This window comes from Engraulis encrasicolus, chromosome 5 (assembly GCF_034702125.1).
Source record: "Engraulis encrasicolus isolate BLACKSEA-1 chromosome 5, IST_EnEncr_1.0, whole genome shotgun sequence".
Lineage (NCBI taxonomy): Eukaryota > Metazoa > Chordata > Actinopteri > Clupeiformes > Engraulidae > Engraulis > Engraulis encrasicolus.
Genome location: NC_085861.1, coordinates 49168736 through 49187143, shown reverse-complemented (window position 1 = coordinate 49187143; position 18408 = coordinate 49168736). Strand labels below are relative to the sequence as shown.

At 43.9% G+C, this 18408-nt stretch overlaps 1 protein-coding gene across 1 annotated transcript; it reads right to left on the bottom strand.

Annotated features, from left to right (window-relative positions):
- On the bottom strand, positions 1–18382 carry kpna5 (karyopherin alpha 5 (importin alpha 6)). The gene is made up of 14 exons (XM_063199623.1): positions 18293–18382; positions 17322–17455; positions 16906–17007; positions 16339–16438; positions 16030–16124; positions 15208–15339; positions 14281–14369; positions 10931–11030; positions 9510–9673; positions 6270–6348; positions 5787–5912; positions 5532–5659; positions 5223–5401; positions 1–2472 (listed from the first exon to the last, which is right to left on the bottom strand). The coding sequence occupies exons 1-14, from the start codon at positions 18294–18296 to the stop codon at positions 2285–2287; spliced, it is 1620 nt and encodes a 539-aa protein (XP_063055693.1). The 5' UTR covers positions 18297–18382; the 3' UTR covers positions 1–2284.
- Positions 18383–18408: the final 26 nt, after the last annotated feature.

Sequence of the window (18408 nt, the reverse complement as noted above, 5' to 3'; positions counted from 1 at the left end):
TTGTTTTTTTTTAACCTCCCCTTCTGAACTGACACTAAATTGTCACAGAAAAATGTCAAAGAAAATAAATCATAAAACATAAATAATAATAAAATAGCGCAAAAACTCAAAAGTAACATGATTTCAGGGGAGAACTTTTCAATTCCAAGAGAGAGAGAGAGAGGGTTCTATAAGACCTGATTTGAGTCACAGGTGCACATGGTAAGAGGTCAAAATTTGCCAAAAAGTAGTAGTCATGTGCAGACCTCAACACATGGCAAATATGGGCGAAAATTCATATCTGCACCGAGAGACCCCGTTTCTTGAGTGTTGTTGCTAACCAATTAGCAACTTACCGGTACTAAGTTGCCAATGGGAAATTGCATTACAACCAAGTAAGTCGCAAGTTAAGTTAGCAACGACACTGTTGGGAAACATACCCCAGATTCTGAGAGAGGAAACAAACAAAAAAAAGACACCCCACTCTTCTCCACAGAGCTGCAAGGAATCAGAGCAGGGACATCCATCGCAACTTCCCACTTCTTTCTCTACCACAGATACTGCATATGAAGCTTCACATAATGCCGACCTATAGTCTTTACAGAAGCTTCTCATAAAACACCAAAGGAAACAAAACAAAACAAAACTAAATCAGAGCTTACATATGTATATATAATATACAGATTTATTTTCCTTGTTTTAGTTAATCTAAGCAATTCCTGATGTCAAAATCTGAAAGTACTGCTGCACTTTTACAAGTGAAATGGAAATTCACAAAACATCCTCTGCTTACTTGAGATGAAAAATGTTTGTTTTTTTTCTCCGAAATTTGAATTTAATGTAACACAACACAAAAAAAAACAAAGAGATAAATTGTCTTCTATAAGTTGACTATGACACACCGACTGCATCAAAGATCAAAACACAAGCACAGAAAGCAAACCAAGGATAGGAGGAAGGAAGGAGGGGAGCCAGGGAAAGGGTGGGGGGCAGAAGTGGCAAGTCCTTGTTTAGATGCCAAGACAGCTGCCACCAGCCCATAACCCCAGGGTGCCACTGGCCCAAGGGCCTCCACTGAACTCAGCACTCCGAAATGCAGTCCGTCCTGCTCAGTCTCTCCTCCTCCTCCTCCTCCTCCTCCTCCTCCTCCTCCTCCTCCCTCCACGTCACAGAAACACGGTACATGGGCCTCGATATGACAATATCCCCCGATGGCCAGGTGCTCTTACAAGAGAGAGCGGAGAGTGGCCTGGGGCATGGAACAGCAATTGTTACACTCACACACGGAAAAGAGTTGGATACTGGATGTCCTGCACTGCTTCATGTAGCTATTTAGCTTGGTGAGTGTGTGTGTGTGTGTGTGTGTGTGTGTGTGGGGGGGGGTAGCGAGAGAGAGAGAGAGAGAGAGAGAGAGAGAGAGATTATGAAGGCAGATGAGCTATGGAACCAGTAGATGTCTCTTGTTTAAAAACGGGGATTACGTCCATAAAGTTAATTCCAATGATCGATGAATGATTCACCTTGTACGTTTGTTTATTGTTGCTTTGTAGTCTGTTTCGTTTAACTTTGCTTCTTCTACGTACATATCTCTACTGTATTTCAGCGACCCCTCTCTAAACAGAGGGAAATACCTGCACGTAGGCTACTGCATAAACGTCCACCTCCACTGGTGGCCATGTGCATTTGAACGAGTCACATGAGTGCTTTTTGCGATAACTGCAGAGGTAGTTTCACATTCTAAAAGGGATATGAAGTAAAAAGTCTTTTTTTTTTTGAGGACACCAGTGCCAATAATAATAATAACAACAATAGTAATAATAATAATTATATTAATGTTACACACACAAAAAAATAGAATGATATGTTTGCCATCCCTCCCAGTCTTGACAGATATTTTCTGGGAATTTTGCTGGCTAGATGAGTTAAAGAGGATCGAAACCACACAAGGGAGGGACACAGATGGTCTTCCAGCTCTCTGTAACAATGCCCCGTTCCCCCAGTTGTCAGCTACTCCTGGACCTAGCACCTCTAGTAGCACCTCTTGTGTGGAGACAGGGGATGAGTAGAGTAGGCCACTGGGCATTTTGACAGGCGACTTGCCGATAGACTGAGCTGAGGGCAAATGGGGCGGCGTAAAGGTCGACAACGATTGGTAGAGTTGGTAGGAATGGAGAGCCGGTTGGTCTTCCGACAGGACCTTGAAAGCTCAGGCCTTCGGGGTAAGGTCGTTTGGGGGGCTAAAATGAAGATTAGAGAGGGCCACAAGGTTTTGGTTCTAGGATGGAGAGAGGGTGGGGGTTGGGGGTTAAAGCTGGAACCCTTCCATGGGGCCCTCCTGCTGCTGGAAGATGTACTGGCCCTGGCTCTGGTCCACCTGCGGGGCGATGCTGGCGTCCTCCTCCTCCACCCCAAAGTAGTGCTCGATCAGGTCAAAGGCCTTCTGGTAGATCTCCTGGTTCTCGTGGCTCTGCAGGAACTCGATCTTGTCCAGGCCTGAGGAAAACAAGAAGACAGAAGATGAAATGGAATGATGCATGAGGTTGGTGTGCATTCATGAGCTCTCGGAAGTAGATATTTTCCAGTCTCGAAAGAACTTCAAGTTTTTGAGCGGAAAATACCACAATAACGGGGGGGTGTTCATGTGTCCTTTCCATGTCTGCTTTCGGTATTTACCATAATTCCCAGAGTGACAGCCTATTGGAGACATTGAGAATGGACGTCTGTTGCTCCAGTTTTAACCTCTGACTTCTGTTGTAAATGTTCGGCTACAACATACATTTTCACACTAGTATTGTGTGCGCCTCCTTTTTTCATTACCTCAAGTGATTACCATAATTCCCAGAGCACATGAATGCACAGACTCGATTCAAAAATGCCCACAGGGTTGAATTTTCTTTTTTTCTTCTGTTTTACACCATTTAGTCCAGTATATCACCTTATTTTCCAGCCATGGTTGGGGCAGACAAAGTTGGCTAGTCAATAAGTCATGTTTTGGAGAAGGGAAATGAAAGCTTAAGCTGTAACAAAAACATGGCACTTAGCCATTAGCGTCTGTGACCAGAAGCTGCTACTCAGTACCCACTTATTACAAACCATGCAATAACACAGACACTTCTTGTTAATGAATGTATTACATTAAAACTTAAGTTAAATGCTAACAAGGTTGTTGGTCAGAAAAATAGCAATGCCCCCCGCCCCAAGAATCTAGCCTGATCTGATCCAGTCTGAAAGGCAGCAGAGCACTGATTCACACTAGAACCAGTTTCCTGGCCCAGAGCAAATTTCTTGTTGGCTGCCGTAACACAAAAAAGTGTGGTCAGATAATGCAATAACCCTAGGGCAGATGTAGCTCGTAGGCCTTGGTGCTTGGTCCTGGTGTAAAACCAGGGAGTCCAGTCATTAGTGAATGAGCTCCAAATTGTGCATACAGTAAGTTTATTAGAAGATTTGTTGAGCTAACAGACAAATAAGGCTAATAATATAGCTTAAATGATGGTCAAAAGTGAGTACACCCCCGTGTTAAAATTCCATAGAAAGAAAATGTGTGGGTCTTGGTGTTACCAGACCACAGGCAGAGGACATGGTTCCATCAATCCACAGCCTTAGTCCGTTTTTCTCTCTGATGAGACCATGATAAACTAGTTCACTTCAGATATTGTCAAGCAGTAACAAAGTGTAGTACAAAAAAGTAGTACAAGTAGTAGTACAAAAAAAATGTCCCATGCTTACAGTCAAGCATAGCAGGGAGAGACCGACATAGTTTGAGGCTGCATGAATGCTGTAAACATTGGGAAGCTGAATTTCATCAACAGAAATATGCATGTCAACATGTACTGTGACTACTGAAGCAGATAATGATTCTCTCTATGGAATTTTAACATAGGGGTGTACTCACTTTTGCACCACCACAATTTCACAAAAAAGGAAAAACCACATTGAAGTTGTCATTAACCTTACCCTCTGGCTGTAAGCTCAACAGACTTACTACATTTACTCAATGCATATTTTGGAAATAATCTGTGTACTTATTGAAATATTGTTCAGAGTGTTACTTTTCAAAAGGGGTGCACTCATTCTTGGTGTGCACTGTATGTCTTTGAGGCTCTACACTTTGAGAATGGCCTCATGTGTACAATGTTTGCTCATTAACCAGCTGCCCCAGTCTCAAAGACTTTCTTTCCCATTTATTTGATTGACCATCCCTCACATGGGATAGAAAAGTTTTGCATTGGAGCAGAACAATACCTCCTGACTTTTTTGCATTGTTAAAAAGCTTGTGAAATTCCCTTAATAAAAAATACCATTCTCATGTGCACCACCTCTGTAATGTTAAGTAAGAACTCTAGTTTCAGCAAAAATTGTTTGCTGCTGTTACGGAAATCTCCTCTTTTGTAAGTCTGTAATTGGGGTTTCATTTTCTTTTCCTCTCCATCAGTAGCAAATAGTTTTCACTGCACTGCTACACTGCCCCCTGGTGGAAATGAAGGTTTATGTATTCAACCAGTCAGACAAGATTGTCGCCTGTTACATATATATATATACGGTAGTATTTCACAGCTGAATATTAGTGAGTATTAGTGATATTGTAAGTATTAACATATGTGTGCGTGTGCAGTATGCCTCCTCTATCAGGGTGCAGTAAGTGTTGATGCAGGTGTGTGTATGTGTTTGCATGGAGGGTTGATGCCGGTGTGTGTGTGTGTGTGTGTGTGTGTGTGTGTGTGTGTGTGTGTGTGTGTGTGTGTGTGTGTGTGTGTGTGTGTGTTTGCGTGTGTGTGCGAGTACCGTATGCTACCTCTGTGGGCGCATTCAGGCCGACTGAGAACTGTGCCAGTACCCGTTCCCACACTTTATCGCGAACCAGACGTTGTGTTCACGCCACAGATCTTAGCGTTCGCGAAACGGAAAGTTAGTTTGCAATGCGAGCCGAAAAATACTTGTTTTTTTCTCCACGAACCGTGACGACAACGTGGCCGTCAGCAGGTTCATCAGGGTAAGTCACGTGCGGAAAAAGTTCAGAGCCCGGTATGAACACAGGCGGTTCGCAGATAAGCACTTTAGTGCCGAACGTAACTGGTGCGGGCACCGGCACAGGCTCCATTATGGTCGGCCTGAAAACCCTATAGGAGAGAGCAGAAAGGGTTGATGCCATTGCGTGTGCACACGTTTTTGCAATTTTGTGTGTGTGTGTGTGTGTGTGTGTGTGTGTGTGTGTGTGTGTGTGTGTGTGTGTGTGTGTGTACCATATGCCTCCTCTATGAGAGCGCAGTAAGGGTTGATGCCGGTGCCGCTCTGCTTGCCCTCCTGCTCCCCCAGCCGGAGGATGTTCTCCAGCCCGTTGAGGGACACCTGCACGATCTTGGAGTCCATCACCGTCAGCAGGTCACACATCGGCTTGATGGTGTTCAAAGACACCAAGTACCTGCAGGAACAGTCATGGGGACACACACATGCGCACGCAACAGAAGCATGAGACCTACTCATCACAGACACACACGCATAGCTGTTACAAGAACACACGCACATACACACACGCACGCACACACACACACCTCATCTGCTCTGGGGAGCCTCCGGAGGTGGCGTTGGTGATGGCCCAGGCGGCCTCCTTCCTGGTGCGGAACTCTGCCTTCTGGAGGATCTCAATGAGGACGGGGAAGATGTTGGCATCAATCACCGCCTGGGACAACAAGACCAAAACAGAAGCGGGTTAACATCATCAAACGTGCAGTGTTCATCGGAAAACACAAGCACAAGTACACACAGGGCTCTGCCGTGGCCTAACGGTAGGGCACTGGGCTACACACCTGTATTTGCTGCCTGTTGCCAGCAGTGATGTTGGAGACTGTCCAGCAGGCCTCCTTCTTGATGGACTCTTTGGGACTGCTGAGGAGATGGAGGAGGCAGGGCAGAGCTGAACAGTTTAGGATCACCTGAAACATGCGCACACACGTGCACACACACGCACGCACACACACAGACACACACAGACACACACACACACACGGGTGCACACACCCCAGAGGAAAAGATTAATAAAAACATCTAGGTAGAATTTTCGGTCATTTTCGTGATACAACTGATATGTTTGTACCAGAGTGAAATTGAACACTAAAGCATACTATTTGTGCTAATTAAATGGTAAAACATGCAATTGTGCTTGAGCTTGATAGTGTCCAAAGAAAACAGTTCACACATTTGATGGGTGAAATACAAAGATCGTTCATTGTGTACACTGTGTGCCATGTAATCAGAATGACATGTCATGAATGACTTTCGCATTACCATACCTGTGTCTGGATGTCATCGCCTGTCACTATGTTGCCCACTGCCCTTAGTGCTGGGGACACCACCTTGAAGTCAAAATGCCTAGGGAGGACACACAGAGACAGGGACAACAGTACAGATCATTCATACTGTTCTCAAGCCAACAAGAACGTGGCCAGTGCCGGTGCTCGCATCAGTTACGTTTGGCACTAAAGTGCTTACCAGTGCAAACCACCCACGTTCATATCAGCCTCTGATTTTTTGTGCACAGGTTTGTGTTACGTGGATTAACCTTTTGACATATACAAAAAAGCTCAATGTCAGTTTCTTTTTTTTCTTTGTCCAAAGTACACAGGCTTCCAGCATGTGCATCTGGCACAGTTAATCTGGGGTCTTGACCAAAAATGAGAAAACAGATTGAGAACAAGCGACAGACCAAAAGAAAATTCATGACACACCATGCACTGTCCAAAAAATAACAAAAACAAACAAACAAACAAACAAACAGACAAACAATAAATGTAGGGCTTTCGTGAAGCAATACAACAATTTAAGGTATGTCTTTTGTAAAAGCACACTGCTATGGTAAAAGTTGCGTATGTTTTTTCAAAAGGAAAGAAGAATTGAACATACTGAACGTGAACTGGAACTGAACTGGACATACAGTGCCCTCCATAATTATTGGCACCCCTGGTTGAGATGTGTTTTTTAGCTTCCAATTATTTTATTTTTTTCTAAATAATATGGGACCTTAATGGAAAAAAAGAGAAAAATCCAACCTTCAATACAAGTGCATTTATTCAGTGGGGAAAAAATCCCACATAAAGAAATAATTATTTGACATCAAATAATGTGTGTCACAATTATTAGCACCCCTGGTGTTAATATTTTGTACAACCCCCTTTTGCCAACAAAACAGCACCTAATATTCTCCTATAATGTTTCACAAGATGGGAAAAGACAGAAAGAGGGATCTTCAGCCATTCCTCTTTGCAGAATCACTCTAAATCATCCAGAGACCTGGGTCCTCTCCTCTGTACTCTCCTCTTCAGCTCACCCCACAGGTTCTCAATGGGGTTGAGGTCAGGGGACTGAGATGGCCATGGGAGGAGCTTGATTTTGTGTCTGGTGAACCATTTCTGTGTAGATTTGGCCATATGTTTAGGGTCATTGTCTTGCTGAAAGACCCAGTGACGACCCAGCTTCAGCTTTCGGGCAGAGGGCAACAGATTTTGATTTAAAATGTCCTGGTATTTCAAAGCATTCATGATGCCATGCACCCTAACAAGGTTCCCAGGGCTTTTGGAAGCGAAACAGCCCCACAGCATCACTGACCCACCCCCATACTTCACAGTGGGTATGAGGTGCTTTTCAGCATGCGCATCTTTCGTGGTACGCCAGACCCACTTAGAGTGTTTGTTGCCAAAAAGCTCAATCTTGGTCTCATCTGACCAAAGCACACGGTCCCAGTTGAAGCCCCAATACCGCTTGGCGAACTCCAGACGCTTGCGTTTATGATTGTGAGTGAGGAAAGGTTTTCTCCGTGCATGCCTCCCAAACAGCTTGTTGGCGTGTAGACAGCGCCTGATGGTTGATTTGGAGACTTTGTGACCCCAGGATGCTACCATTAGATGTAATTCTGTAACAGTGAGCTTTGGAGATCTTTTGATTTCTCTTACCATCCTCCTCACTGTGCGTGGTGGCAAAATAAACTTGGGTCCTCGTCCAGGCTTGTTTACCACTGTTCCAGTTGTTTTGAACTTCTTAAATATTCCTCTCACAGTGGATATGGGCAGCTGCAGTTGAGTGGCAATCTTCTTGTAGCCTCTGCCTGACCTGTGAAGGTCGACGCACATCTGCCTCACTTGTATGCTGTGTTCCTTTGTCTTTCCCATGTTTAAGAGTGGATAAGAGAAATGGCCTCGGTGTCACGTCATATTTATACCCCAGGGAAACAGGAAGTGATGAATTACTAATTAAATGTTCCTACATACTCTGGTAAACTTTGTAAACTACTGTAGAAATGACAGAAATGCTTCAATTATATTTATTTCCTGGGAATTGTTAAGGGTGCAAATAATTGTGGAACAGGTGATTTAATGAAAAATAATTATTTTTTAGTCAGGGATTTTTTTATTTTCTTACAATTCATTTGAGTTGAAGGCTACATTTTCCTACAATTTTCAGTGTGACAGTATTCTTCTGCAATAAACACTGAATTTATTTTAAGGCTTTTAACACATCTCAACCAGGGGTGCCAATAATTATGGAGGGCACTGTATATTAAAGCGCGCCACCATAGGAAGACAGCCTGGAGCACATCGATCAGTGTTTCTGTGAGAGAGCGGTGAGTTCTTCACCGTGTGTGTGTGTGTGTGTGTGCTCTTGGCGTGTGCAGATGGTACACTTCCTCTCACAGGAAGTGTGTGCCTGGCCGCCTCAGTGAGTGTCCAAAGGTGCAGTGAGTGTTGTGGACACACAGAGAACGGAGACAGGATCATTAGGACTATCTAGCACGGCGCAGGAAACACGCCTCACAAGGGTACTGATATACAAGGCCGCTGACAACTTTTGCTGGGCTCAGGACAAAGTCATCTGAAAGGGCCCCCCACCCAATACATACAATGTAATGGGGACCCAATTCTGGGCCCCTTATCTCCCTGGGCCTGGGACAACATACCCCTTTGTCCCCCTGCGGGCCTACTGATATATGTGGATGTTAGAATATATACACACTTGTGTGCACTGTGTACATGTACAGATGAAAGAAAGTGAGTGTGTGAGTCTAAGTGTGCTTGTTCACATACATTCAATATGCTATAGATAATTATTTATGATGGCAGAACTTGAGGAAGCTTGGGTGCACAATATCCCAATGGCCCTTAGCTTAAAATGCTTACATCACTCACTTTGAATGTTACGCTCACGCTTACTACTTAAAAGGAACAGACCACCTTCAGAAAATTGCTAATCTGTAGTTCAGCCCTGGTAAAATACATGTATGAGAATATATTGATTTTTCCCCCTCTGTGTATAGATAAAATATACCCATAAATACAACCAGATAACATAGCCATATTTAACGTAGCAATCGAAGTCTATGATATCAAATGAATGTGTGCGTGCGTGCGTGCGTGCGTGCGTGCGTCAGCCGTTCCATGTAGCACAAAAAGCAAATAAAATTGGAAGCTTTAAAGACACACTCTGTTCACGGTTCAGTAGCCGTGTGTGCATGTGTGTGTGCGTGCGCGTGCGCGTCTCACATGAGCAGCTCGACTAGGCGGCGACAAACTCCCGAATCGATGACGGCCTGTATCTTCTCATTGGGCCCGTCGGACAGGTAGGACAGAGCCCAGCAGGCGTCCGCCAGCACGTCAGGATCGCTCCGGAACAACAACGCAGACAACACACTCAGACATGGAGACACCTGGAGAGAGAGAGAGAGAGAGAGAGAGAGAGAGAGAGAGAGAGAGAGAGAGAGAGAGAGAGAGAGAGAGAGAGAGAGAGAGAGAGAGAGAGAGAGAGAGAGAGAGAGAGAGAGAAATGGGCAAACAAAATGAAAGAGAAAAGACAGAGCGAGATGGACAGAGAAAAGGGAAAAGAACAGATTAAGATGTGTCTAAATAAACACAGCACTCATTTCATTGGTGCATGTCCTTGGCAAGTTTGCCATTTGGCAGTTGAAAATAAGCTACAAGGAAAAGACATATCCATGTCAGAATGGACTAGGGTAAAGAAAGAGACACAGAGAGACAGAAGTCCAAAGAGGAAGTATAGAGGGCAGAAGGACAGGAACAAAGACGACATCCTCTCTGCAATGTCAATGGCATACAGCTCGTACAAAACCATAACCTATTCAATAACAGAGCCCTTCGTTCTGTTCCCTTTTTAAAACATATGATCCTTAGTTTCCATGGTCAAAGTGTGCATTTTATCTTAACAATTTATTCTGGTAATAACATGATGTTGCAATTTTCATAACAAGTCAGCTGATCCTCCAACACAGCAAAGAAAACCCCTCATACACTGTTGCTGTCTGTGGACAGAAAACCACACTTGCAAAAGCTTGCCTCCCGCAAACAGGTCTTAAAACGTCTACACTGTACAGCAACATCACCAGAAGAATACTTTTTTATATTTTAACCACAGTGTGGATTTTCAAAAGAGACACTAGGGGGAGACAAGGTTCATGAGAACCAGCTGCCAAACAGTTGAGACATTATTCAAAGTTGCTTCATATTAGGGCTGGGCGGTATACCGTTAAAAAAATGTGATTTATCCCAAAAAAGTTGTTAAAATAGAAATGGAGATTAATTAAAATTCAGGATTTAATCTCATTTCTAATTTCAGTCTTTTCTTCAGAAACATTGAGATGTAGAGGAAAATCTCCGCTTATGAAAGAAAAATCGTGCAGAGAACCGTGATACACATTTTTTCCAGAACCGCCCAGCCCTACTTCATATCATGGGGCTTTAAACGTTAAGGTCCACTAAAGCAGTGATTCCAATCAGGGGATACATGGAATTATTAAAACAACACCAGATGCATGGAGCATAGTCGCATAACATAAGTAAGGGAGCTTTCATGACATCATAAAAAGACTTGGGGGGCAACACAAGAGAGAAAAAAAAGTTGGGGGCCAATGTATTTAAGAGCCATTTTAATCATCATTGTAGCAGCTTACCTTGGCGAAGTCTGGAGGAGGGTTCTTCCCACGGCAGAGGTTGGAAAGCGCCCACACACCGTTCCTGGTGGTGCTGAGGCGATTGGAGTTGGCGAGGAGCCTGGAGGTCAAAGATGAAAAGGTCAGAGGTGCAGGTGAGGGGAGGATAGGGGCAGCAGAGGAGACTCGGATCACTGATGTACAGTATCCTTAGCTGGCTGTCATGTAGTGGTGTGCATTGGCAACGTCCTCACGATTCGATAGGTAGCGATTCGATTCGATTCAATTCAATTCTACAATGCATTGCAATGCATGATATTTCTACTGAGAGCAAAGCAAATGTTTCATCAGTCATGATGAGGCAATACAAGTAGTCAGATACTGAGCAACATTTTATTGGCCGTTTTCTGTATCAGTCTTACAGTTTTCAATGCTTTGAAGTGCTTTTATTTAATTTAACATTCTTTTGCTCCTGAAATATCCACGGAAGTAATTGAAACTTAAAAAACTTGCCGCATTGAATTGTCTATGCCCCGCATTGCATTGCATTGCTGAATTATTGTTGACACCACTACCGTCATGTGTAGAGTGGGGTTTCAAAAGGGAGGTGGGGGAGAGTGCCTATTGTTACATGGCCTTACTGTAGGTAAGGTATGTGAGACGTGTGAAAGATAGATGACTGAAGCCTCTGCCTGCCCCTATGTGTATTCTATGTAGTAGACCTGCCCACTACCTGATGCACAGACACCTGACGAAGACCTTGTGTTGGGTCGAAACGTTGTGCTTTGATAATCAAATAAATGTCAGCAAAGTAGCTTGTACCGTGTTGGAGTATTTATTCTTTTTTTATATTCAATTATATCTGGCACCTGTAACAACGGCAAATGATTCAACCTATTAATATTCCATTCGGAGGACTAGCCAACTGAAGCATCGCGTCATAGCTCATTACCATATCGTTCACTGAAGTTGAACTTTTTTATGCATCTGATTCCACTGACCCCCAATAACGCTGCTCATCACACTTCCTCTTCTATACAAGCTCAGTTACTACCGTCGCTTTTGCCACATGCAGTGTATTCCTACAGTTTAACCCATTGTGTCCTGGAAGCACATATATGCTGCATTCAGGATTTTGATATTTGAGCTGTTTTATTGAAAATGTGGGTACATTAGAGCTGAATTAACACATTCTAAGGCAAAAGGAGGGTCCTAGCTTTTAAATGTAACTCATTTCATGCTTGTATGTGCTTCGGAGGCTGAGATATTTAGGATTTAACACAGGCACTCTTTCCCAAAAAGGGCTTAGGACAAAATGGGTTAAACCTTTATTTTGACGTCTTTTGTTGTAACCAGACCAATGCAAGCAGACATCATATCCTGGCAGCCTCGACCTAATGGCCATGGAGATGGTCTTGGGAACGAAAGGGTAAAGCCAGGGTTCGAATTCCATACCATCCACGTCTGGAATGCCCTTGAGCAAGGCAACTAACCCTACATTGCTCCACGGACTGTAACCTAAAACCCTGTACCTCTGTAATTTTAAGTTACTCTAGAGACAAAAAGCACTAGCCTCAGCTCTCTTTGTTCTGTGCTGCTCATCCGAACTGGCTTGGTTAAATGTGCCTTTATAACTTATAAGGGACAGCGAAAAACGTCCTTCACCCCTTCACAATCTGTGGCTCTTGATTTCAATTACTCAGCCCTCAATCTCAGACAGCGTAAACACCAAAGACAGAGGACACTGAAAAAAGCAACAGTAGGAGATATGCTTGACTGCAAACAGAAATTGCCTTCTGGGCAGGGCTCTAAATTAACTTTTTCCATAACCAGTCAAAATGGTTAGTAAATGTTGCTCCTACTAGCCAAACACACACTGACTAATGAATGAAAGTGGCTAGCAAGCCGGTCTTTTCAACCAGCCAAACTGAAATTTCACCAGCCTTTGACTGGTTGGCTGGTGTTCATTTAGATCTTCTGGGTATTATTTGGAAGTGGTTGATTGCTTGACAGGAAGCTAAAAAAGGGGAAGAGGTAGATGCTTCACTAAGCTTCATGCATCTCAAAGAGAAGAGGAAGTGTGACAAGTGCCCTCAGTTTTAAAAACACAACCACGGGATGGAAACCATAGGCCAGAACTGCTCATCCATATTCACTGTGAATGCTGTTCACATGTGCGATACATTTAAATATTAAAGTTGAATTTCGTTGTGTACTGTGATGTGCCACACGGTAACAATGATACTGGGACTGGGACTGATTTTCACCGCTCCCTCTCTCTCTCTCAATACGGTAATGTTGAGGTTTGCTCTAGCACCCCCTTTGGGAATGGTTGCGTTGAGCCTGTGAACTACTAGAGCACGACAGTCCGGTCCTGCATTGCCAGTGGGGGTGACCTCATTCCGGAGCGCTCAGCTGATCCGTTAGGAATGTGGTGAGCCTGTGCTATGGAGCAGAGACAGAGGCAGGCAGGCCAGCCAGCCAGCGCTGAGGCCCAGATCATTCCGGAATTCCCCCAGCGACTGTCTCGCGTTCCTTTACTGTACATTCCCATCTCAAGACACATCCTACCCAACATGTTTCAATGACGTTTCAGTCATTATGTTACTACCCAACAGGTTTTAAAACTTAAGTTTCAGAAAGTGATTACATTACATGGTATTGCTACTCTAGCAAATCAAAAGTGCAGTGTTGACAGTGCCATCTAGGCTGGCAAGACAGACTAAATGTGAGATTAAATGTGAATATTTAGTCTGGCCCTGATCATTGAGACATCGGAAGATTGTTGATGGGAACAACCCATTGTTTTTCAAACCGTGCCTGTGCCTATAGGCCAACGCTCTGACCAAAACCCCACCCGCTTTGCATCCAAAGATTCAAAACAAATGCATTCAAAGATTCAAAGCAAATCTCTTGCGTTGTGATTGGTCCGCCAGTTTCAGGGCCTGGGGCATTGTTCGAGGCTAGACCCGCTCGCAGGCAAAAATAATTTTGCCCGCAGGTGGGTGGGGCTAGTTTACTAGGCTAAGTGCCATAGTGAGACCTGATCTGCAAAGCTTGTGTCTGACAGGAACAAGTCGCAAGAGAGACACAGCAGCTTGCAACTCCGACCACATCACACTTCTATGGTCAGAGCTAAATGCACTCTTACTATTTAGGGAGTGTACTGTAATGGTATGTCATATACACATCATGGAGGAAGCTGATGAAAGTTGAGGTCACTTTAAACGCCTCTGGTCAACTTTTAAAGTTCCAGCTTGAAGTTGCTGTACATGCACCTGTTAAGAACTTTTAGAACAATAGCAGATTTCTTTGGTTTTTCTCTTTTCTCCGAAACACAAACATAAACACAAAGAAACAAAGACACTCACTGCTGTAGAGAGGGCAGGATGCCACAGTCAAGGACGTAGTCTCGGCACTCTGCGTTGTCCCCAGCGATATTTCCAAGCGCCCACACGGCCTGCAACACAGCACGTTACCAACCTCCATATACCTGATGTCCCACTACTTCAGATGATGTTCTCTCAGTGTCACATGGGAAGTAGCCCTGGGTCTCTCCCTCTCTCTCTCTAGTCTGTTCTTTTCCTTTTTTTCTCTGTCCATCTCGGTCTACCTTTTTCTCTTTAATGCTGTTTGCATATCGCTCTCTGGCTCTCTCTCTCTGCACTTGCCTGTTCCTTGTATTCACATGTAAAGTTACCCCTTGAGGTGCTTTCTCAGAATTCATACAACTTACTAGGAAAGCACAGTGTGAGGAGTCTATAATAAATGACTATCGTCCCTCCGTACTGTCTATTGGTTTGGCACAGAGCATCATCAGACAAGCTCATGCTAAAAAAATCGTTGCATTTGTTGTGTACATAAAACTGTGCACATAAAGTAACTGGTGGCAACTACTGTATGTGCCCCGATTATACAGTATGTAGGCCTACTTGACAAGAGACCCAAACAGACTAGGTGACGCTTATATTTTCTATCCTGGACTTATTCAACACCAACATCAATTTATTCAACCTCTTTGCCAATTCTTCTCTATGGCGAACTATCTGGGCACATGTGTACAATTGGATTGGAAATCAACCCACCTCACCTAGTATATGCTAGAGACAAAAAAACCCTCCAAAACTGTTTTGTAACCCATGTGAACAAGAGAGCCAGGTATAGTTGCTCACTTCTGCAGCCACATGCAGCTTCATTCCTCAGCCTGGAGTGTTTAAGTTTGAATGCATAAATACAGGATGTGTGGTAATGTATTGTGCCCACCGTGCACCACCACAACCAGCACCACTTCTCTGTACCTGCTCCTGCACGTCCTTGTTCTCCGAGTTGAGCAGCTCGATGAAGATGGGAACGGCCCCGGTCTCGATGACTACTTTGGTGTGGAGGAATGTTCCGGAGGCAATGTTGGTGAGGGCCCAGGCGGCCTCAAACTATTAACACAAACACAAACCATACACACCTGATGAAGACATCTCTACAACATCTTTTTAGTCGTGTGCAGCCAGTACGGTATAGTAGTCATGTCAGTCGGTGGGGCAGTTGGTCAGAAACCGCTTTGTTGTTGGCCCTACCGAGGACTAACGATCGGGCACTGGGTTACTACGCCGCCGACCGGGGTTTGATTCTGGACCGGGTCATTTGCCAGTCCTTGCCCATCTCTCTCTCCCCACTCGCTTCCTGTCTCTCTCTCCTGTCTCTCACAAATAAAGGCACCCCCCCCCCCCCCCAATATATATCTTAAAAAAAAAGAAAACGCTTTGTTATTTGGAGGGTTTGCACGGTAACGCAACATACCAGTAGGTCTACTCATAGATCTGTATAGAGAAGACTTCTTTTATATACTGTAGATCTATGGGTCTACTGATCTTCTTTGATTTCTGGATCACTTGCGTTGATTGGAATGGATGGAAGTTTTACCCTTTTTTTGTAACAGATTGCCTTATTGTCATTTGAATGTGAATAAATGTCCTTGACTGCAGCAGTCATAGGTTTGATGTTTCACTCACCTTCTTAATTCCCAAGTCACAGCACACCAAAGTCGAAACCTGGCAGGCAATAATAAACTAACAAACAAACCAACAAATCCATATTTGGGCGAATCTCACATTAGTGCCACCCACCTGCAGTGTGCTGTCGTCGCCTTTTCGAAGGAATTCTACAAACTTATTGACCACGCCGGGAGTCAGGATGACCTCGTCAATGGGGGGATTAGGCTCTGTTATGGGAGAAAGCAAAGACTTAGCCATTTGTACTCAAGATCTGGTATTCTCTTCCATCTTCCTCAGTTAACATATGTCAGATTTTGTTTCTGGACATCATCTCGTACAAACAATCTTTTCTAGTTGTGCTAGTTTGGAAGCAAAGGGAGGACAAAAAAACATAACAAAAGGTATAAAATGCAAGTGAGTTCATGGCAGGACAGGACATACCTTTGGACAGTAACTTCCTAAATTTCTGGGTGGCTATGAGCTGCTGGTCGGGGTCGTCTGAGAAGAGCATCTGAATCATGTCTGGAGTGATGACTCCCTCCTGCATGGATCCACAAATGTAGCCTGATTATTATCGACTTTCAAATCTCTTTGAGACTTGGTCTGACCAAGAGCATAACAATTAACATTTCTCAAACGCCATTTCCCAAACGGCCTCCCTTGGTTTTCTAATGATTGTTTGCTTCCCAACAAAGTGGGAGGAGTTCCCGATTTTGCGTTGCATTGCTCTTGACCGGACTGGTAGCAACGCTGAAGCTGTTGCATCAGGAGGGCACGGCCTGGCTACTACACATGTGCACACCATTGTTACAAATGTGACCATCATCGCTCGTAACAAACACCTGCTTGATGAAGTCAAACTGACCATTTTTTAGCACTTTAAAAAAAAAAGCAAATTGGGTTACGATTGTCTGATAGCGCACCAATTAACAAGCACTTGCAGATAAATTGCATCCTTTTTCCAATTAGTTACTGTTTTATTATAATGTATTGTTGAGAAGTACTTACACCCGATTGTGGTACAGTTGAGCTGACATCAGGGTCCTGGATAGGGCATTCCAGCATGGCCTCGTCACCTGGTGGTAGGGCCACATTTCTCCTCTTAAAAAGCTATGGAGAGAGAGAGAGAGATCATCAGACTATAGCATATTTTCTGATGGGCAAACCAGAGTTCAAGCTAAAAAAAAAAGCCATGGACGACTGTGCATCTAACAAAGATGTGATACATTGCTGTGTGTGAGCTGAGAGATTTTGCCTTTGGCATTCTACTGTATGTAGTCGCTTGAAAACTGCTGACCAGGATTTCTCTCCAGCATCTCACAGAAAGTGCGTCAGTGTATATTTTTATCACACTGGTGTATATGGCTGGACCCTCTTTGACAGATAGCTTTCTCTTGACATGGACAGTCACAGTTCTACTTAACCTGTTCCTCTCTCTTTTGCTTGCGGAGCTGGATCCCTTCCTCCTCTCTTCTTCGGCGCATCTCCTGTGGGTTCAGCGCATTGTTCTTGTAACTTTTCATCCGATAGTTATCCTTCCCAGGGCTCGCCATAGTGTCTGAAGTGAGACATACAATTTCAAATGTTATCACGCACACATTTGCAGGACGTATTATTGACACATGACCCGTCATAATTTCTGCTCTGGTCTTGCCAGAGGTGAGGGAAACATATCAACACACTTCAGACCGAAAACGTTTTTGGGGATCTTCATAAACCTTTATAATGGCCTTCAAACAATTTATGAAAAGTGGACGGTGGTCCACTTTGTTGAAGGAGCCCGTCTGTTTATTTATAACAGGCGTGGTCAACGTTTTCTCAGTGTCTTCTTGGTGTGGCAGGGTTGGCTCGAAATGATAGTCGTGTGGGGTTAGGAGGATGATAGTTTAATGTTAGTTTCATGTGCAATGTTTAGACTGCATTTTGACAAGTCTCCTCTTTCTCTGTCCTCACCCTATATTTTAGTCAGGTACCGTCGACATTAGGCAGTTTACAGAGGTGTGACCCTGGCTTCACTGTGTGCTGTGTAAAACCAGCTAACATGTTAGCTGGCTATTATAGAAACATTATTTGCCACATCGCCGATTACAAGTGCTTTCACGCCTTCACACACCTGAAAATGTTAACACATGCGATTGTCCAGGTAATACACATTGTGGTACTCATTATGTCAGACAAAGCGGTCAAATTAGCTGCCAAGTTAGCTTCTGTTTTTGCCTCTGTCCATGTTGCCAAGTGAACTAGCTTACCCCACAACTCGTTGGCTGACTTCAACACTACTAGAACCTACACACCCCTTTCCATAGGATGTTACCCGGTGGGTACTCGGAACAATACATATCACATTATATTTCACTTCCACATGTGTGTCAATTGCGATGCATATTTCACTTACCCATAAACCAAGAAACAACTTAATGAAGATGTTGACCAAGAAAAATTCTCTCGCAGCCCTAGCTAAGAGCAATATGGCGACGTTCTGTCAAAAAGGTTGTTAACAATAAACGTCAT

Coding starts and splice junctions, on each gene's coding strand:
- kpna5 (XM_063199623.1), bottom strand. Junction 16,125..16,338: donor TAGGAAGTTACTGTCCAAAG/GTATGTCCTGTC, acceptor CTCCCATAACAG/AGCCTAATCCCCCCATTGAC. Junction 2,473..5,222: donor TCTCATAGAGGAGGCATATG/GTACACACACAC, acceptor TGTTTTCCTCAG/GCCTGGACAAGATCGAGTTC.